The sequence below is a fragment of the Fukomys damarensis genome, unplaced genomic scaffold (assembly GCF_012274545.1).
Source record: "Fukomys damarensis isolate Sample0158 unplaced genomic scaffold, DMR_v1.0_HiC HiC_scaffold_2, whole genome shotgun sequence".
Lineage (NCBI taxonomy): Eukaryota > Metazoa > Chordata > Mammalia > Rodentia > Bathyergidae > Fukomys > Fukomys damarensis.
The window spans coordinates 11,915,615-11,938,509 of NW_022900914.1; the positions used below are offsets into that span (position 1 = coordinate 11,915,615).

The 22,895-nt window shown below is 42.9% G+C and overlaps 1 protein-coding gene across 2 annotated transcripts in view; it reads right to left on the reverse strand.

Moving 5' to 3' along the window:
• Nucleotides 1-22,895, reverse strand: part of Galnt14 (polypeptide N-acetylgalactosaminyltransferase 14) — a 244,636-nt gene that overhangs the window by 195,518 nt on the left and 26,223 nt on the right. The window contains exon 2 of one of the 2 annotated variants that reach the window (XM_010645360.2): nucleotides 9,522-9,584. In XM_010645360.2, coding sequence (XP_010643662.1) covers nucleotides 9,522-9,581 — 60 coding nt within the window. In that variant the 5' untranslated portion in view covers nucleotides 9,582-9,584. Of the gene's footprint in view, nucleotides 1-9,521; nucleotides 9,585-22,026; nucleotides 22,153-22,895 lie in introns of those variants that run through there. The other variant, XM_010645351.2, reaches the window with a different exon arrangement.

Sequence of the window (22,895 nt, forward strand, 5' to 3'; positions counted from 1 at the left end):
CCTATCCAGGGGTGTTTGCATATACATCTAGAAGTACTTCTGAATGAATAAAAATTATTTCAAAACTAAAGCCAAAAAATCCCTCTTGCAACATGGCAAGATCCAAAATAAATGCAAAGATTCTACTTTCTCATTCTCCTATCAGCCCAAATTTGCTTTACAAAGAAATTTCTATCTCAAGAGTATTTGTTTGGAAGTTTCTGGAAATTCTCTGTCAAAAGTTCTGACATCAGTGAAGCAATCCTGGACAATGATGGCCCTAATGACAACTCGAATGTCTCTCTCACTCCAAACCAACTGCAATTGCTCTGCTGAGTTTGGCAGCTGACTGGGCCAACACACAGTCGAGATATGGAGTAAATAAGAGACAGAAGTCTGTTGCAGGATGAAGACAGGGCCTGAAGAACAGTAACAAATAGCGGACACATGAGCAAGAGCAGATGGCCCCACATCCTGGTGACAGCTTGACCTCGACTCGATGCAGCCCAGGAGGAAGAAAGCTCCAGCTGACATGAACATTCTTGAAGACATCCTGTCTCCGTGGCCCAACGGAAGGGCAAGGGAGTTAAAGAGGCATCCTAAGTCTTCACTAATGTGAAGCTACTACTGTTCATGGGGGTCTTTCTGGTGCAATGGGAGAACTGACCCCAAGGCAAGCAGTGCCACTCCTCCAAGGTACACGATCTGAGAACACTAACACCACTCTGTTAAGTTCACCTCCAGGCCCCCTGCAGCTGGTCCTAAGCCTTACCATGTAGATAAGGACAAAACCTTCTACAGAAAGGACCAGGAGCTGGTGAGATAAGCAAAACACTTAGAAGTGGAAGACACTGATGAAACAGCAGCTAGAGGAGACAGAGGGTAACACAAGCAAAAAACAATACAGAAAAACCTCTCTGATACTAAAAATCCTAATTGTCCAACTAGGAAGCTCAGCAGACAAGTTGAGGAAGACTGCGTTGCTGTAGAGAATTAAATTAGTGCTCAGAATATCAGCAGGAAAAAAAGTCACAAGAACAACAAAAATACAAAGCAATAACTATCAGGGACAAAAGATATGTGTATAACAGATAATGGAGACATAATTTGTAATTTCTAATTTGTGATTCACAGTAATCCCAGAAAGGAAAAAAAAAAAAGAACAAATGAAGGATGAGAATTAAACAAAATAAGTAGATAAACGGAGAGGGGAGGAGGGGGTGAAGGGAGGGCAGGGACAAGGGGAAAAAATGAGAACCAAGACCTGTCATGTAAAGGTACAAGATCCCAATAATGATTGCAACTGTACTGTGTACCTAAAATGTACCAATAAACTCAATTAAAAAAAAAAAAAACAAAGTAAGTAGAAAATTTTCCTGGCTTGAAGAAAGAACTGAGTCAGCAAAAATGGAACTGTGCTCTGTGCAGGAGTCACAAGGAAAGGACACACTTTGAGGTTTGCACCCCGGTGGCGAGGATAAGAAGAAATCGCAGGCTCCCAACAGACTGAACAGGTAACTTACAGAGGAAAGTAAACAGACTTCGAGAGTCCTGCCATCTGCAAAACTGGTAACCAGAACAGTGAGAAACCACTCAGGCTGCCAGATATCTCAGCCACCTTGCCGACATATAGGATATTTGTGAAAACACAAAGGGTTCACTGCAAATATAAGTCCCATGTGCTGCCATCTGAGAAAAATGCTCAGGGATTTAGCTCAGTGTTACTGTGCCTGCCTCACAAACGCAAGGTCCTGAGTTCAATCCCCGGTACCAGAAAATAAATAAACAAACACCAGACAAACTCAAACAGAAACTTCAAGGTGGGTGAAATGATAAGAACAGGAAACAGTGGTAAACCGAACCTTGCAATTTTCCCACTCAGATAGATCTAAATAGGCAGTATCAAAGTGACCGGGAATAAGAAATACAGATGACTAATGGGATTACTTGAAAAAGAGGAGGCATGTGCAGAGAAAAACTTCTGACATTTAGTTCCAGAAGTGGGGAAAAAAAAACAGGATGAGTAGAAGACTTCTAAAGGTTCACTGCTTTTAAGTGTTAGCATGGGAAAGTAAAAGTACTCCTGAAAATTTTAATTTATTACAATGATAAAGAATGTGTGAGTAAAATTGAGGGGGGAGGTCATCTTTAAACATGCATTTCAATGTCCCCAAAAGAAAGGGAAGAGTCAGCATAGGTGGTACAGTAAAATGTCCAAATTAAAAAAAGAAAAAGTTGAGAAATTGGCCAAACCAATGAAACTATTACAATGAAGAAAGATGAAAATAAAGAAAAGTAAACAGTGACTACTATATCAATTATCTCATAATTAGGATAAGATGAACCTCCCTGTTAAAATTCAAATATAGATGCTGGGATGGGTCTCTGTAGTACAGCACTTCTCTAGCATGCATGAAGCCCGGGATGGGATTTTCAGCACCACAAAAATAAACAAATAAAATTAAAATTCTAACAGACTGGATTAAAGGGCAAAATAGGCATTTAGTCAACAAAGAGCTATGAGTGATTTATAAGGAGCATATCTTATGTAAGAAAGAAAGAGCAACACAGACAAATGCAAATGAAAGCAAGGCAGGACAGACAATGTTAATATATGGTAAAAGGTAAGAAGTTTAGGAACAATGTGAATCGCTCATTTCTAAGAAGTAAATAAAACAGCACTAAATTGTTATAAAGTTAGAACTCCCAATGGCAGGAGAGTTTGATAACATTAAATTTATGGTGTATGATTTCAGAACTAAACAGATCCAAAAGACCAGAGAATGACCTAAACAAAGGCAGGCAGGGATAAATTCAATCCAGAAATTGTATTTAATATATATATATAGGGAGATTTTATAACTATCAAATAAAGAATACTTAGCTCTTTTTATGTCCTAACAATAGTTCAAGGATTGATTTGACAATTAATAAAAACTTCAGAAATCTGAAAAGCAAGATTGATAGCCCATATTCTGTTCTCATGATTCAATAAAATTAAAAATAATTTAAAAGCATCAAAAATCCTAAAGACTTAGAAATTAAGAAACATATTCCTACTCTGCCAGGGATTTAGCTCAGTGGCATCACACCTGCCTTGGAAGTGCAAGGTCCTGAGTTCAAGACCCTGTACCAGAAAAAAAAACAAACTATACTTCTAGATAGCTTTGGGCATACAGAATATAAAAATTAAAAATACAAACTAGCTAGTAAAAAATGAAAAGAGGAAAAGGATTACCAAAGTCACAGCATACCAGAGTACATACTATATACAAAATAATAGTAATAATAACCTTACATGCCCTAACTTTTGAGAAGGTTACTAAAAAACAAAGTACTATAGAAACAATTACTAGCAAATGAAGTTAAATTAATGACAAAAAAGAAGGATAGACAAGAGAGAAAGAAGGAGAGAGAGAGAGGGAGGAAGGGAGGGAAGACAGACACACAGGCAGTATCAAGGAGACTAGAATTAGGAAATACAAATGACGTAAAGGAATACTTGAAAAAGCAGCATTCTGCAGAGAAAGAAAATAATGTAGGACGGTATATAACTCCAAAACCTGGCCCTTGGAAAATAAATACCTGTAAGATGGATAAGCTCCTTACAAGTAGGCTGAAGAAAGTAACATGTCTATGGTTAGAAATGTGGAGATGTGAATATAGATATGAAACAGATTTACAAGAGAATATCATATGCAACACTGGTAAAATTTGAAAACCTAAAGAACATGGCTAATTTACTAACAAAATTCTGCTCAAATTGACAAAATAAGTGAAAAATATGAAGAGACTATGTAACAGTGAAGGCTTGACTGTGATAATCAATAGTCCCAACATTTTCGGATCAGCTTACATAATATTCTTAGGGAACTCTCTGGTCAACAGAGAAGCTTTCCTTCATTGGTAATTGAGAGACCAATGCTCCATTTGTCATGTGGTCCTGCCTTCCCTATCCCTAGAGTATGGCATCAGCATTAATGTGGCAGAAGGAGAAAAATAGAACAGAATACACGCGAGGGGTTTTATGATCTGCTCTAGAGGTAGAATTTGTCATTTTCATCCCATTCTACTATTAGCTACTTGGTGCCACCTAATGCAAGAGAGAATAAGGAATGCAATCTTGCCTTGTGACCAAAGGAGATAGTACAATGTGGTGAACAATTTGAAGTATCCACCACACCATGGTAGATGTCAGAAAGGTGATTACAGTGTGACCATTGGAGAAATCGGTAGGGTCAGGAAGTTCAACGCTGAGCAGTTTTATATGGCCATTAAATGACACATGTGCCATAGTTATTTAAACTATATCAACATGAAATTAAAACAAAAACTCTTCCTTCATCCTACAGAAGCAGTTATACTCTTGATTCTAAACTTCAGAGTACAAAAAATTAACAGCTAATCTAACATGAAAATTAATGTTAAAATTCCAAATAAATGTTAACAAATAAAATCCAGAAGCAAAAATAAAAGTAAACTAAACAGGGTTGATTCCAGGAGTGCAAGGATGGTTCAAATAGAACTCCAAATAGCCATGACCAAATAAATCCACACCAACTCACATAATAATCAAAACTCCAGAAATTCCACACAAGAACAAAATATGAAAAGCTGTTAGGGAAAAGAAACAAATCAACTATAAAGGAAGGCCCATCAGAATCACAGCAGACTTCTCAACACAAACCCTTCCAGCAAGGACAGCCGGGAGTGAAATATTTCAAGCCCTATAAGAAAACAATCTCCAACCCAGACTGATGTACCCCACAAAACTATCTTTGAAAATCAACGGAGAAATAAAATACTTCCATGACAAAGAACAACTGAAGAAATTCACAACCAACAAACCAACTCTATAAAGTGTACTGAAGGGCATTTTAGGAAGAGATAAGGACAATCACAATTATAAGAACACCAACAGAAAGAAGCCACCAGGCAGGGGAAGCAATTAAACAGACAGGAAAGATGGAACCAACAGCCGGAAAACAGTATGACAAGGATAACAATATAGACCTGCTATAACCATCAATGTAAATGGTCTCAATTCACCAATAAAAACAGACTGGCAAAATGGATCAAGAAACAAGATGCAACAATATGTTGCATATAGAAAACACATTTAACTCAAAAAGTAATTCATGGACTGAAAGTTAAAGGGTGGAAAACAATGTTCCATGCAACAGGAACCCAGAAAAAAAGCAGAGGTAGCTATTCTATTTGCAGACAATGTGAACTTCAAGTCAAGACTGATCAAAACAGACAAAGTAGGTCACTACTTACCTGTTAAGGGAAAACTCCAAGAAGATGGGCTGGGGATTTGCCTCAGCAGCAATGTGCCTGCCTCACAAGCACAAGGTTCTGAGTTCGATGCCCGGTACAAGAAGAAGGAGAAGGAGAAGGAGAAGGAGAAGGAGAAGGAGAAGGAGAAGGAGAAGGAGAAGGAGAAGGAGAAGGAGAAGGAGAAGGAGAAGAAGAAGAAGAAGAAAGAAGAAGGAGGAGGAGGGAGGAGGAGACGGAGGAGGGAAGAGGGCAGAGGGAGGAGGAGAAGAGATAACAATTATAAATATATATTCACCATAAATATACTACCCAGTTATATAAAACAAATATTAATGGACATTAAAAATCACTAACACAATTGTAATGAGGGACCTTAATACCCCACTGTCACAAGCAGATCAACCAGACAAAAAAAATCAACAAAAAGATATCAGAAATGAACCGAATTTGTGAACAAATGGACTTGATAGATGTCTAAGGAGCGTCCCACCACAAAACTTCAGAATACACATTCTTCTCAGCTGCACATGGGATGTTCTCCAAAACAGACCACATACCAGCTCATAGAAGATGCTTAGGTAAATGCAAAGGAACTGAAATTATCCTATGCATATCATCTGACCACAGTGCAATGAAATTGGATATCAATGACAAAAGAAACCACAAAAACCCCATAAACACATGGAAATTAAATAACACCCTCTGAATAACCAGTGGGTCACAAATGAAATTAAAGGAAAAATTAAACAGTATCTATAATCAAATAATACCAATACAACATACTATAACTGATGGGATGCAATTCAAGCAGTGTTATGAGGAAAATTTATAGAAATCAAAATAAATACATCAATGAGAGAAAAAGTTATATGGTTCAACCTAAAGATGATAAAAGTCCAAAATAATTTATACTAAAAACTTAAATTACTAAAACTATGAATAAAAGGAACTATGACGGATAATATTTAATAAAAATAAACCATAAACAATGAACACTAAGTCCATTTTTAAGATAAAGAAAAAGTCAAGATAGGGCCAAGGAAGTAGCTCAGCGGCACAGAGACTGCCTGACAAATGGGAGCTCCTGAGTTCAAACCCTGGTACCAACGAAAAAAGAAAAAGAAAGCCAAGATAAACATTCAAAAGAAAAGATAAATTTAACTCATCATCTTTTGTGTTGGTGCTGGTGATCAAGCCAAGGGCCTTATGCATTCTAGGCAAGTGCTCTACAAACTGAGCTCCATCCCCAGTCTAAGTACAAGATTTTTATATTTAGGAAATATAATAGATTAATTGAGAAATAAAAACTAGGTTTAATAATAAAATTCTGGTAAAGGTATGATATGGTTACAGTAACTAACAAGTTGGTCAGGAGAGCAGAATGCAGTTCCCAGAACTAGAACCTACTTTTATGGGGAATAAACATAGGACAAAAAGAATATTTCAGTTAGTAAAGGAAATGGCAGTTTATATAACTAATGGTGTTGACACAAGTAACTATCCATTTGGAAGAAAATAAGAGTGGAATTCCGATCTTAAATTTGACACAAAAATAAAATTTTTGATGGATTAAAGGTGTAAAAGTTTTTTTAAAAAAAATCATAGAGAAGAGGAAACTGAGGATCTTCTACATATAAGTTAAGAATTAGGAAGATCTTTTTCACTAAGGCAGAACATTAATTTTTAGAAAGACATATTTGACAATATAGAAATAAGCCAAGAAATTTCCCTGGTAATTGATATCATAAATAAACTAAAAAGCATAACAAATATTAGAAAAACTTGTACAACACTTAGGAGCACTAAAGAGCTCCCTATAACAAGAAGCTACAAAGAGTATCCATAATTGGCAACAAAGACGAACAGATCAGTAGACAAATAAGATATTAGCAGGCACTTCAGAGAAGAGCAGATCCTTTAGACATAAATATCTGAGAACATAGTCTGCCACTCTGGCATCAGAGGAATATAAAATTACAATCAGATTCCATTTTATGCCCTTCAGGACTGCCAAAATAAAATTATTTAAAAAAGGCAAATTTATAATAAAGGGGATGCTGGGCTGGAACACACTGTCAGTGGAAATGTGGACTGTCATACGACTTTATAAAGCACCTTTAACATATCCATCAAAATAAAAATTACACATTTTCTTTATACTCAGAATTCCTCAAACTCTATCCCAGAGAAGTAGAAGCCCTAATATGTAAGAACACACACACATGAGTATTTATTGCAGCACTGCAGTGAATGACAAGAGATAAGAGCCAAGGTGAATATAAAAGTTGAGTAACATAAACCACGCTCACGCCGTAGAATATTACAGGGTCATTAAAAACAGTGAGCTAGCTGACCGGAGGATTTCTGAGACGTACAGGTAAATTAAGACAGATGCAGAGCGTACACAGTGCAACCCATCCTCACTCTCATTTTTAATAATGACCAGATCTATATATGTCTATACATATATACATAGTATATATAATTATACAGTGCACAGAGAAAGACACGGAAGTTTGCATACCAGATCGGAACGCCGCATACTCAAAAGAGGGTGATAAAGAGGGTGGTTAGTGGGAGGAAATGGGGAGAAGATGAGGAAGCTGCAATAAGAAATGTAACGTGTGGGGCTGGGGATTTAGCTCAGTGACACAGTCCCTGCCTTGCAGTACTGCAAAGAGGGGTGGGGAGGGAGAGAAAGGAAGGAAATGTAACATGTACCAAAGCTAATTTTTAAATTCACGCTAAGACATTTTTCAGTATGTATCTTGTTTTAAACACAATGGGATCCTACCCTGGATACGATTTGGAATCCTACATTTTCTCCTAAAGTTGGTACATCACGTGTGTGTTTCCCTATCTGTAATGTTAGGTCCTTTCCAGGTCCAGCTTCCCAAAAAGGCAATTTGAAGAGAGGCACAGAGGATCAGCCACACAGATACTTCAGAGAACACCCAAGGATCCATCAGCCTCTGGTGTTTATGAGGACACGTTCTTCCGGGCACTGATAATGCCAGCCCGGATGCCTTCACATCTTAACCCTCCAGCTAATGCCCCTGGACTCGGGCCTTCTGAACTCCGGACCCCCGCTTCCCAGGGCAGAACATTCTAAGTGACTTCTGGCCACAGCCCTGCCAAGGCCCCATCTGCAGAGATGATTTCCCCACAGGGCATTTCCTAAGAGCAGCGACATGAATTAAAGATAAAAAATTGGTAGTGCAAAAGAGCCAAAATCAACCTTGCTGAGAAATACAGAACATTCACGGCAACTCTCATTTAGGCCGGAAGGGTAAGAGCAAGAGAATGCCAAGTTCAAATTTCACTGAATTGCCCCCTTTTAGAGCAACTGGCAGGCTCTGAGCAGTTAAAACCCTTAAACCCCAAACACTGCACTGAATACAGTCCCCAGTGAGTACAGTATAATGTTTCCAACTGGGAGAATCTGTTTACTTTCAGGCACATTCTCATTTTAGAACAAAAATAAGCAAATGGCTTTATTTTCAAATCCTTCCAATCTGGCCCATTCTTGGTTTCCATGGATCTCTGGTTATGCTTGCTGAACACCACACTTCAGGAGGACCCCCCTCGCCCTAGCCTGTGCCCACACAATCTCCCCATCTCTAACGCCTACAAAACTGACCTCCTGACTTGCAGGAAGAAATCCTAGAGGAAGTTTTTTCCTACATTGTGTTGGTCATGTCCCCTCAACTGCCTTAGAAAATAGTGTTGGTGTGGTAAGACAACGGTGACACCCACGTGCTTGTGCTCTCCCTGCATTCCACCTACTCATGCTCACTTGGCCCTGTCCCAGCCCCTAACCACCACAGATAACCAGGCCCCAGGGGCTCCCTGGCTCCCTGGGAAGTGTATTCCTGAGCCTAGAGCAAAGATGCCAGGAAACAGCCCACTTCCTGTCTTTTCCCAAAGTCCATATTTAACAGAAAGAATAAAACGCCCAGAGGGTAAAGAAAAATGCATTGTCTTTGAGAATTAGAGAGAGAGAGAGATAGAGGGAACACCTGAGTGTGGAAAGAGCAGAAGGCAGCCAGTCTGAGAGTGGTGGGGTGGTGGAAGGGCTGTTAAGCAGGGCCCAAGAACAATGCCAATAGGTACCACTATGGAGGCCAGCCCCTAGCCCTAGGGCATCCTGTCATCACCAGGAACCCAGGAGGAAGAGCCAGAGTATGATGAAGACCCGGCCAACAATGACGTTACAGATGTGATCCTGATGCCTAGAAGATTAAAGGCTCTTCCCACATTACCTGGCATCCAGGGAGCCTCCTCAGTCCTGGTGAAGCTCTAAGTAGATGAAGAATTCCCATACCCTGGAGAGAACAAAAGCTAAGAATCAAATTAACTCGAAGTAAGTAAGGAAATGTGGCACCAGCTACAGGCTTTGATTTGTGGAATATGTCTCACACAAGCACGTTATATACAAGACCTTCCCCCAGTATACAAATTCTCAAACGTTCACTGCACACAGAGCACCTAGGGAACTTGTTACAGTGTGGATTTTGAATCAGTAAGCCTGGAAGAGCTTGAGATTTTTCCGCATTTCCAACAGACTTACAGACAACACTAACAGCCCTGGTCCCATGAATCACACTTGGAGAAGCAAAGATCTAGGACACAGATTAGCAAACAGCTCTTACAACGAGCCACAGATTTCACAGTCCTGACCACAAGTGCTCAACTCTGCCATTATAGAACAAAAGCAGCCATAGACAATTTTTAAAGGAGTGTGGCTGTGTTCCAACAAAACTTTAGTGGTGGACAATGAAATCTGAATTTCATGTAATTTTCAGCATGAAGTATTCTTCTGTGGAGTTGTTTCCCAACCAGTTAAGGAGACAGCCAGCATTCTTTGTCCATAGACCAACCAGAAAGCAAGGAAAACTAGAGCTGGACATGGTCCACGGACTGACCGCAGGTCAAACTGTCCCGAACAGCACAGAATCCATGGTACTGGTTCCTTGACTGGTTCCACAAAAGTGGGTTGCTCAGTTAGCCTATTTTCTCTATTGAAGCTGTTTCTTTTCTTTTCTTTCCCCTTCTCTTTTGCATCAGTGCTGTATTTCTGAAACAGCAGACGCTGTGGGGACAAATGGATCCTGGCAAATACTTTTTCAAAAATCACTAAACTTTAAAAGACTGCCCTAAATCCTCCTTCTTCTAATAAGAGACCCTGTGGAATAACAGGTTCCTATTTTAGTGAAACAGCTTTAAGGATGAGATTAAACTCCAACCACAGTTCTCTGAGCTAACAGAAGAACGACGTGATGGGGGAGAGAGTCAATCTTGCAGAACAACTCCCAGTAAATTCAAAAGCAACCTTCTCCAACTTTTATCCCAGTGAAGCTCTGCAAAGATTCTCTCCATCCCCTCAGACTCACATTGCACTTTAGCTCAAAAGAGACAAAAGATTCCTATCCACCTTGCAGTCCCTTCCACCATTAAGCAGTCATCTCAGGACAGTTCTATCTTTTCAGTAATGTATCAGAGAATCCCAGAGTCCAGTGGGATGCAGACTTCTAGACACAGAGATGGCCAGGGACCAGCAGAACCACTGTTCCACACTTCACTACTCCCTCAGAACTTCCTGGGGGCAAAGCAGGCAGAACCCAGAACAGGCATCTCTGTGTCCATCCCCACAGCAGTGAGTTTGCTGGATGAACAGATGAACTTGACCCAGGGGCCCGGTATAGGTGGTTTTGCCCACTGTGCCTCTCTACATTAAACAGACACTCAAAGAGGAAAACTCAAGGAGCTCACCTTACCTTTTGCTTTTGCTAAATATCCCAGTGGCATCCCAGCCTGGTCTTACCTCTACCACTTATAACTGCTATTGACACGGGCAGGTTATTGGACCTTTAGGAACCTCAAGCTCCTTGCTGAAAATAAGGATAATCAATACATCATCCAAAGACAATATTCAAAAGAGAAAAATTTAGCATCTGGTAAGTGCCCTCCCTGCATTTCACCTGATCACGCCCACCCAGCACTGCCCCAGCCCCTGACCTCAGCAGGTAACCAGGTCCTGTGGCTCTCAGACTCCCTGGGAAATGCAATCCTGAGCCTACCACTATTTAATGAGAAGAGTGCCAGTCTTAAGTGGCCAGCACAACTGTCCTGACATGCACAGAAATCTCAGCCTGCCCACCTCATGGGAAGGTTGTAAAAGATGAATGACTTATATAAATAAAGCCCCTAGGCTTCTCCAAAGAGAAGCCTCTCCTTTCTATGCATACCTAGCATGTAAAGGAGGCCACTGACAAATTTCACTTCTCACACTTCATGCCGGGTACCAGAAATCACTCATACCACTTACAGAGGACACAGCCAGAGCTTGCCTTGACCCTAGCTTCTCTCTCCAGGTATCTCGGAGAGCTTCCAAGGGCTCCTCCAGATCACCTGCTCTCAAAATTGAGCCAGCTGAGGCAGGAAGCAGCTGGCCCCTCACACTGCTGTGGACACATAGTCAACTGCAGAGAGACTTTATTTGGTGGGGAAGGATGAGGGAATTCGGGTACTTGAAGAACCCAACTCCCCATCCCATTCTCCTTGAATCCAGAATAACAAGGGCCAACACTCATGTGCCACAAAAAAGCAACAAGGTCACTGCCTCGGTTATTAACCTGCTCATGCTTTCACAAAGAAAACCCTTTGATTTCTCACCCCTCACGAAGACTGTGCCCATGGGGTAGACCAGCATCCAGCCGCCTACTTCCTTCCTGAGAAGACCTTCCACACTCCATCAAGGCCCCAACTTGAGACACGCAAGTCCTGTCAGCTGCCTGAGCCCCATGCTGAGACCAGAACAAAACCAGAACAGGATTGGATGGCAGCTCAGTAAACAACATGTTTAGTACGATGGTAAAACAGTACATGGGAAATTTCAACACAGAAAGAGGAGAAAGAAAATAGCACGCCACAAAAAGGAATATATTTTTAAAAACAGAGAATATCATAAATGTGCTTATAGATAATAGCAGGTATTTGTTTTGAGTGCTAATAATCTAATTAGCAGTCAAACCAAGGCAGCCTCTACTATCAGCTGATCTATAATTACTGCTCCATGCTGAGTATTTTCCCGGCACATGATAGCTTTCAACTCCTCAGCACAAACAACCAAATAATTGGTGTTATTATGCTAGATACAGGACGATTCCTCTCTGAGGGGTGATGCTGGAGAGTTTTTAGCCATCTACTCCAACCTTTGTATTCTGAGCATCTGTTGACTAATTCTTCTCTGACTGCTCTGTAATCAGTCACTTCTCTAGCATTCTCAAAAAAGTGATAGTGTGGAGACTTCCCATTTTACGGTTTTTGAGCTGGGGACATGAAGCATTCCTCGTCCCGTTAGCAGAGCAGTGTTCATAAGGGGATGTCAGATAGTGGGGAAGGCATAACATATTGTTCTCTGAAAACACCGTAAAGTTCTCTCTGAATATTACTTTAAAAACGATGACTCATCTTGGAAGAGACAGCTTTGGAGACAAAATTATTTCATTCAACAGTTTGTGATCTAAACAGAGTGTGCATAATTCTGAGAGGCAAAATAAAAACACAAGATTCTAGAGGCTAGTTTCCAAAGGGGAAAAATGTTCAACTCTTCCCTTTGAAGAGACCAATTCCAGTATGACTATATGGGGAGAGAAGCCAGCCTCGGGCAAGCATGGCGAAGTGGAAAGAGAACAGAGTGGAAAGAGAAGAGGAGCTTTGGAGTCAGACAGGTCTGGTTTAGAATCTAGAGCCTCTGCTTCCTTATAGGCAGCCTAACTTTGAGTGCTCAAGCCTTGGTGTTCCTCTCCTAAAAATCAAAGGTAATGATGCCTACTACCCAGGGTGCTTATAAAGCACAGGTGACTAACACAGGAAGCAGCCAGAACATATGGACTCAGGGTTAGTTCTCCACCTTTATTTATTTAATTTTTTTTTACAGATGCAAAACAGAACTAGATTTTCTATGAGCCAGTAGCTTATACCATATAAATGCATTCTCTACAATGAAGCCTCCACCATTTTTTTTTTTTAATGTTTACGCAGAGGTAGATTTCAGACAAGCTATGTTATGGACCAAAATCCTATTTACAGTTCCCATTGCCCCAAGTGCCTTCTCACTAGCCTGCCCTCTAGGGTCCTCATCTTCCTCCGATTCAGCAAGGGAAGGCCTAACAGTTGGCATGGACAACAGTACCACACCACTTGTGAAATGCCTTCCTCGGTACAAAAGGAAACACATTTGGGAAACTGCAAAGTCAAACCAAGACCTTTCTCCAAAGACTTTCTTTTTCAGGGAACAGAAATCAGTGGTTATAAAAAGAATGGAAACTGCTGTGAAGGCTCTGCCCTGAAATGAGGGGCTAAAACCTGAAGTCACACTCTAGCCTCACACTCGGTTCAGATATTTCTTTTTGAACTTTCTATTGAAGTGGAGCATACAAAGAGAAAAAGAATATGTAGTCAGTGAGTTTTCACAAAGTGAACACACCTATATCACCACCACCACCCAGATCAAGAACCTGAATAGCACCAGGCCCTCCAAAATACCCCCACTCACCACGTCCAGCAAAGGCCCACATAAAGCTGATTCCCTAAACCAGAGATCAGTTTTGCTTGTTCCTGCACTGTACTAAGTGGAATCCCACAATCTCTAGTCCCATTGGGGCCGCCTGCCACCCATCTCGATACACCCTACACACTAAAAATGGATTTTATACTTACAAAAATTTGAAAATAACATCAACACAAGAATATTTCACACGATGTGAAAAATACATGAAATTCAAATTCCAGTGAAATAAGTGAAGTTTTCTTAGGCATTTCTCCTGCACCTGCCTTGTGTTTCAAGCAGGATGTGTTAGGGCTTTTCACTCATTTACACACTGTCTTTCGCATTCCAAATGCAGAGTTGAATAGTTAAAACAGAAACCATGTAACCTAAAATGGGAGGAAAAAAAAAAAAAAGTATTATCCGGCCATTGACAAAAAAAGTTGGCTGACTCCAATTTGAGTGGGTGGCAGTCTGCAACTGAGTGCCTTTGCACTGCAGTTGGGTTTATATTTAGTAGCAAAATCACAGGGTCATAGATGTACACCTAGATTCAGTTGTAGTAGACACTGCCAAAAGTTTTCCAAAGTACATTCTCGGTTTTGAGTGAAAAGCTAAAGCACAGAGGGCGAATCCTTGTCTCAGTTTGAAGGGAGCCAGAAAGAACTACAGAGTTGATCTGATCCAGAATTGAGCAAATGATAAAAAAGCCATCAGGGCCGCTGAGCAGGGAGGGAAAGTATTAGAACCAGTTTATCTTACATTTATTTTCATTCTTACGGTCCTCAAAAAGTACAACACCCTTTAAGGTAGCCATGCTGGACAGAAATGGACGGGAGTGGAAAAGTCAGGATCTTGAGGAAAAGCACTGGCCCTGTCATTTAGGCCCACAACAAAAGCTCCACCATAAGCCCTCGGTAACTTACCCAAATTGCAGACAAAATACTCAGGGAGACCCTAGCAGGCACCCAATTAGCATTTCCTAACTATAAGCAGACACATTACATCCAATCTCCAAGTCAGCCTCATAGAACCAGTAGTCCATGCACCAGGCAGAAGTGAGCAGTTATCAGTGGGCTCTCAAGGTTAACCAGCAAAACACATACTACACTGGCCAAGAGGGCCCCTCTGCAGGAGGGAAGGCAGGTTCTGAGGTGAGGCGAGTATCTTCGCATTTCCATGGAGCATCCCTATCCCTACCCCCTGAACCTGCCTTGCATTTCAAACAGGATGTGTTCTTTCAAATACCATTTTCCTCTGAAAAGGAATTACTTCTGATTGTTTAAAGACCATATTCATCACGAAAGAGAGCAAATTAACAGCTTCTGTCTTAGTTCCACAATCTTCTTGTCTTCTGAGATAACGCAGCTTCATGAATGACCGAGCTTCACTTCCTGTGGTCACACCCTCGCAGCCAGCTCCCAGCATGAGGGGGAGCCAGTGCCTCATGCTGGGATCATGGGTATGGGTGAAACAGTCTCTCCACCGCTCATGCCGCCAAGTCTGCAACTCCAGCAGCTCCAAGTGAAGAACACAGGGGCGCGGTAAACTTGGCCTATCTTGAAAGAAAACCCAAAGTCCTCCTGACCTGCCAATGCTCCCAAAGACAGGCTTTTCATAACCCTTAATCCCTTCAATTCTCTTCTGGAGGGAAAAAAAGTAATGCTGCTATTTTATCAAAAGTAAGGCACAATTTCTCAACCAAACCACTTGCTTTTTGTCCATGTCAAATACACACACACACACACACACACACACACACACACACACACAGAATATATTTCATTTTCCCTGGAAAAGAAATCTAAGCAGTAAGCAAGCATGGCCATAACAGAACAGCACATGCTTATGTCAAAATAGGGAACTCAAGCCTGCTTGCTGGTTAGGTCAGCTTGCCAAAGTCTCCTCCCTCTTCTAACTTCAGATTCCTCATACTTCAGAAAATAAGAATAGCAACATCCGCCTCACAAGGGCGCAATAAGGATCAGACGAGGCATCTGTGAATACAAATGCTTTGTAAACTGTAGAACATCATAGGAAGGGTGAAGGGCAACAAACTACCTCTCCTCTGCCTTTTTCTGACTCACCCTTTCATCAGTCAAGTCCCTCTGCCCTTTCCTCTCTGATGAAGACCACCTGCCCACCAGAAGGACCTCAGTCAATTCTGCACCCAGCTGGCATCCATCAATTGGCCATCTATTAATAACCAATTATCTGGGTAGCTTAATTAATCCATGCACCACACAGTCTGATCTCCCCCAGCTCCTGGAAAACAATGGGCCTGAAATACAGGCACCCGCTAATTTTTCAATGGCCATCAAGGAACTTGGCATCCATTATGCCTGCATGCCGCAGCTGCGAGTGATAGGCGCATAAATATTGATTGGACCCATCTCTCTGAGGCTGGGGGGAAACATGAATGGCTAGTACTCTCGGACAAATAAGAGAAGCAACAGAGATTTCAGCACAGACAAGTAGGGAAGAAACCCCCAATTTCTGAGCCTCTGTGAGGACACAGACTAGGAAGGATTAACCGCTCAAGATGACAGGGTCCTACACAGCTACATCTCCTGGCCTGGAAGAAGACGGAAAATGGGTTTGAGCAGCAGAGTCCTCAGGAAGCGGGTAGTCGGGGTGGCTGCTCTCTTCATCCGGGCATTCAAACAGTGGCAGGCACACGTGTGTGCTCTGCTCCCCTGTGTTTCCTTGAAAGATCTGTGCAGCGCTCCCAGTTAAGAGGACAAGTGACATGAGGAGAATTTAATTATTTTTTTAAGTGCCTAATCTTGTCTACAGGAAATGGTACGCGGAAGAAGCTTTGTACTTGAAATCAGCATTATCCAGGAGGCAGTGGATCAGATGGCTCCTTTCTTCCAGAGATAAGGGCTCCTGCTGATAGAAAGCTGAATGGCTCGGAGTGGCCCAGAGAAGCAACTTTCTCCCATTAGAAAGAACAGCCTTTGTGTCCTGAGCTGTCCTGTATCTCCAGGAACCAGCAAGACAGGCTGCTCCTGACCTTGGAAATGGCTCCCTGGGACCCCTGACCCAGCACCCTGGGGCTTCCAACTCTACAGCCCCGTTAGCTTCTCAGGAGACAGGAGGAAGAGCGGGAGGAAGGATGTGATGAGGCGAGCAGGGAAGAGAGGGATGGAAAAGCAAGAGGAAACAGGACACCTGCAGTGGCACAGCATTTCTCACACCACAGCCTTCTCTTCCTCTCTGCCCCCAGCAGTTTCCTCATACTCATCAGGTCCTGTGATGGCAGCAGCCACTGCCAAATGCAGAGTGCTGCTCCAGAAGGTCACATCAGGCCATTTATTCTGAAATACCAAAGTCTCAGAGCCAGCAAATTTCAGGAGCTTCTGTAAAACTCCCCAGGGTACCAGTATGTGCATGTGTGTGTATGCGAGCGTGTGTGCGCGCATGTGCGTGCATGTGTGCATGTTCTTCAGCGTCCCAAAGGGGTTCTTTCCTCATCAGCTCAACATCTGAGGATTCAAAGACTGATTTATTTTTGGGTTTAGCATTTCTGGTAAAATCATTAAGAGATAAGTAATAGACACAAAGTATCTGCAGTGTAATTATTTCTAGCCACAAGATCTCCCTTCAGAGTTGTTCACAACTAACCTGAACCAACTCAGGCTGTGAGAGGGCAGGTGGGAGACAGGCTGTGCTGTTAGTGTGCTGCTCCCATTTCATAGCTAGGGCCACTGAGCCAGGAGCAGTGAAGTCTGAGTTATCCCTGGCACTGCCAAGGGCAGAAAGAGATGTCTGGGCTGCCATATCTAGAAGAAAAACCAGACGGTAAAGCCGTACTTGATCCGGAAGTGATGCGGGGGCTATGGGGAGGATCAGACTCTACCTCCTTGGTCTAGTGAGCAGCGAGAGCCAGGGCAGGAGTAAGCTCAGGACAACTGAGGCCTAGGAAAGAGCCAGCAGCCAGTGCAGAGGGACCAGGGTACCTCCAGACTCCCTTCCCCAAACAGATGGCCAAGCTGTCATTCCGGGTTTCTGGAGTGAGATGTGCAAAAGCATGGCAGGGTTCACATTCTCCCCCGAAGGTCAGAGCTGGGGATCTGTCCCTGCTTCCTAATTCAGACTGTTTTCCAAAACTACACTGGGGACTTTGAGGCAGTCTGGAAGAGTGACAAAACTGTAAACATTAGAAATCAAGCAAAGGCACAAGTAGCACGTTTGTTCAAACTTGATTCCTGGGAGCTTGATGAGGGGTAAGACTCTTGGAAACGTGGGGATACACAGGTGTGGCAAAGGCGCTAAGACAGGTGACATGGGCAACAGGCTGTGTGGGAACCCTGGGCTCTCAGCATCCTTATCAATGCTCGCTGATGAGTGCAAATCAGTACTTTTCAGTGCTCTGAACAGGAAGCCCAGGATCTGCCCCAAACACATAAAAATGAAAAACACAAAAACCTTGTTGCTATCTAGTGCTACCTAGAAAGTGAGGTCAGGCTATTTCCTAAATACCGATGATTCCAACCTGCTATGTGCACATTTCCCAGTCTTGCCGCAGGACCCAGTGGTGTTTGGAACCACCAGGTAAGGATCCGTGACCCCAGCCCCAGGAACCGACCTCAGAAGGGAAACCAGATGAAAGGACAAACGCGCACCTGAAAGAGTCAAAATTCCCTGTTCACAGTCCAGTGTACATGCTCTGAGAATCAGCAGATTAACAGGGTCTCCCTCTAAAATCCATAACTTTTTTTAACGGGAGAGATTATCTCCTAAATGGTGAATAAAACAACGGTGCCGTATACTTAAGGCACCGAAGGTATGCAAATGCTACCAAAAGACAAGCTATTTTCTAATAACATTTGCTGTATTTCTAGTACTAAACCAGCACATTTACAGGGGCCTATGGCACTTTATTCAAAGCCTTTAAATTTCTAATACTTTCCTCAAAAATTATCCTCGGGGCCTAATATCCGTTTGCTTTTACTAAACCTGGACTAAATTTAGTTTCTTGGAAATAAAAGGCAAATTTGCTGCTCTTAAAAATTTCTGTCAGTTATTGTATAATTCCCCAAATGGCAAACAAATGACAGAAGAGAAAAGGAATGAAAACCTTTTTAGGCCCTTTTCAGTGGTATAGTATTTATCATTAAAATGCAGTTTGAATTAAAACATCAAACTTGTTACATGATTTTCAATTAGAAGTTAGAGCTTTGCTGAAGAATTTGGGGGCAGGGAACCAGTATTAAAATCGAATCAACATTAAAAAGTCAAATTTAAAGAAATCTTTACTTGAGCTATTAATAGAATCCGTCCTTGAAACTAAAAAAAAAAAAAAATCCAATTAATTTTCTTAAAGCAGGAGTGCAGCCTGCCTTTTCCACATCACTTACATTGTGACCAATGGGGCACAGGTTGTATTGCACCTGCGCTGGAGAAGCCATCTTTAGGTAAATGGCGGCACTTCCTGGGGAAGTGAGGAAAAGAGGACAAGGGCCTGAGCGCCTAGAGCCAGACCTGACCTGGGCCCCTGCAGAGGCAGTGCACCCCACAGGTTTAAGAATTGGCCCATGTCCAGCCCAAGAGCTTTCTCCCTCTCCATACCATTCCCAACCCATACCAATCTTCTCTGAAGATTTTAAAGGGCAGCGAATCCACTGTTCTTGCTTTGGAAACTAAGCTGACCACCTCCACCATGCTGATCTTGAGCTCAGGAAGCAAAATCCCAAAGGAAAGGGCTCAGAAGCATAGTTTCTTTTCAAACTTTACCTGTGCTCTTATCTCCTGCTTCCCTCTTCAGCCTCCAATCAAGCAAGCCATAGAAACTAGAATTTCCCTTCCCCAAAGCAAGCCACAGAAACTAGAATTTCCCTTCCCCAAAGCAAGTCATAGAAACTAGAACATGTTTCCCCAAAGTAATCCATAAATTCTAAAACCATTAATGTTTCACTGCCTTTGCGTCTTGGAGCTGGCCATAAAGAAATTCTCTGACCCACCTTACCTTATGGTGGATCATAAGACCTAGATTCCAGAAAGATTCCCATCCAAAACTGGGAAGAAAGAATGCTGCACAGAGAGTATTAGACCAGACTGTCTTGGTCCACTCCAATTTCTACATAGCTGTCCTTCATCCAGCAAACCTAAACATAGAAATGGAAAGTTTACCCTGAGTTTTGGGATCTTCATTCTGAAAGGCCTGTGTCATATAAGACTGTACTAAATTTGTTTTGCTTTTCTCTGTTCATCTGTCTTGTTATATGGGTGCCAGCCATGGGATCACCCGTTTTTCTATCCCTACACTGGGAAGAAACCAGGATAAAAATTTCCCCAAGACTTAAGCATGTCCACGCAAGAGCCTTCCCTGTAATTATGCATGAGCATTTCCTAGAAATACTTAGTGTACTGAACTCTCTCAAAATCCCAACGATTTTTTTCCCTATGATTGCCAAATGTCCCACCTGAATCCCCACTGTTAAGAAAACAATCTGCGTTGCCAGATGATTCCTAAGCCAGCGTTGCTGCAACCACTGGCTACAACGATGCATCCAAAGAACTCTCCCCACCAGGGCACTCTGTCCAGCCAGAGGGGACTCCCCAGTTCCCTGGGGACTTTGAGTGCAAAGCCAGGTTTCCTTCTGAAGTGGTTTCTGTCTTAGCACGCCCACAATTGCACCCTTGGACCCCTCCGAGAGCGAGGAAACACTGGAAAGTGAGTAGAGGGCTCATGCTCCAACCTTGCTGTAGCACCCACATGGAGGATGGGATAGGCAATTCTTAGAACATCCCATTTTGTTCTTATCCTGACACTGCCACTTGAGCCTCGTTATCTTGGGCCAAACATTAATCTCTTAATCTTATCTGCATAAAAGTATTATCACCCTAGTGTGGTTGTTGTGAAGATTAAATGAGTTAATATATGTGAAATGGAGCTTGTGAATTTGTAAAGCACTGTACAAACATCAGCAACTGTTATCTAGCTTGAGTGCATATGCTCACCACACTTAGGACCATCGGCACGCTAAAGAAGAAAAATCACTCAAGTCATTTTTATACGTGCCAACCAACTTATAAAACATCAACAGAGCTGGTACTTTTCCATAAGCTGCTTCAGAACCACATGAAGTACTTTCAAAAACACTAGCTCTAGGACTTTCTCTCAAACTCAGAGAACTATAAGCTCTACAATAAACTCAAGAATCTGTACACTAATCAGCTCTTGGATTCTGAGATACAGTTAGGTTTGGGGACCGCTATGTTCCACTGACTATGTCATGCCAACTTCCTGCACACACCAGTCCAGGGAATTAAAAGAGTTCGGGTGCTATCTAAGAGGGGATTTCTCTATACACACGCTAAAATACAGAGGGATGTTTATTTGCCAGCCATAAAATACACCTGTGAATACACCCAACACACACCCACGCAAAGACACAAAGCCACACACAGAGGTGGAAAAATGGGAAAGAGAAAAACAACAACAAAAGAAGCCCACCTAATAATTAAAGATATCAAGATTTTTAAGAGTGATCAAAATTCACAAAAGATACACAAAATGGAGGGGGCAGGATAAGACGTCCCAACAAATGGCAAGTTGTCTTCTGGAACTGCACCGTACCACGATGGACTCCTGACGTGAGACCACTCGTTTGTTTATAATTCTGTTCCAGAACTTACAGAAACCTCCAAAAAGCAAGGGTCCGTGTGTTTATCGCAACAGCCTCTGAGCCCAGCACTGCGCCTGGTGCATGGGTGCTGCCCTTAAGTGTGTGCTGAGTGCCCACCGGATGAGAACAGACAAAAAGAGAAGGACAAAGTACACACAAAACACATCTCTTGTCCCGGATCACTGGGGCAAACTAAGAGTAACTAAGCTTAAGATAATGAGGTCCAACCCAAAAAGGGAAAGTCCAAGTCCCTGCAGGCATCCTCAACGGCTTCACAAGAAACAGAACCACCTAGGAAAAAAGAAAAGACTCTAGGCCCCCGGGCAGGGTCTGAGGTGAGGAAAAAAGAACCCACTGCTACAAAGGCTGTCTGAAGTCACCAATCCTGACTGTGTCACTTTCCTGCTGAACACCCGGGCTCCCTACCACCTCAACCCTACACAGGACCCCAGGTTCCTCGCGGAATGCTTGCACGCTTTGCACTCCAATTGTGCCAAACTCACACAGCATGCTGTGTCATTCCTCTAGGCCTGCACCCGGGATGCCCTCCTACCTACTGGCAAATCTGACCATCCTCCTCACCTCAAGTCCGTTACGTCCTCTTCCTAGATGTAGCCCCAGAGCTCCCATAACACCCAACACTAGGAACCAGCGGGGGCCTCCACTGTGCATGCCCTGGGAGCAGGTCTGCATTTCTGCACCCACAGCACCTAGCACGCTGCGTGGCACACAGCTGTATAAATGCTCTCAGCAGCTCTTCAGCAGCCTGCTGAAATCACCCAAACACTGACAAGATTGCAGAGCAGGAGTAAGAGAAGAGTTGGTTAAAAGTGCAACCTGGAGGAAGGGCGGGGAGGCAGGTCCGGAGAGTGGAGGTTTGGGCTCAAACCAGCAGAGCGACCTAAAAGGCGAGTAACTTAAAAAGATTTTCAACTTGCTTCCTGACCTGTGAATGAAGGGCAGTACTACCCAACTCACACAACCACTCATGAAGAAAGCACCCACTGCCGCCTGGCACACAGTAGCCCCTACCTTACTTCTCAGACTTCCTCCCTCACACACTGACTGGTATTTCTCACTCCCGCACCTTTCAAACATCAAGCTCCTCTAAGGCTTCCCACCCCCCCAATTCTTGGAGGACTGCTCTGGACCCAGTTTATTCACGTTGCCTGGCTGCCAGCACGCACACACACGCACGCACACCCCGGGCCTCCCCTCTGTGCCCCACGGCGAAGTCTGGAAGTGAGCCTGGAAGAGGAAGCTGCCGGCTCTGCTTAGATGCACAGACTGGGTAGGAGTTGGAAAAGCCACTTGGATTCCTTTTTCCCGGATTCCCCAATGCCAAGGCGTCTGCTCTCCCAGGCTCTGTAGTGGTGTTCTGGGCACATCCAACTTCCGCCGTAGAGTCGGCTGGCAAAGGCCTGGGGCAGGGGCAGGGGCAGGGGCAGGGG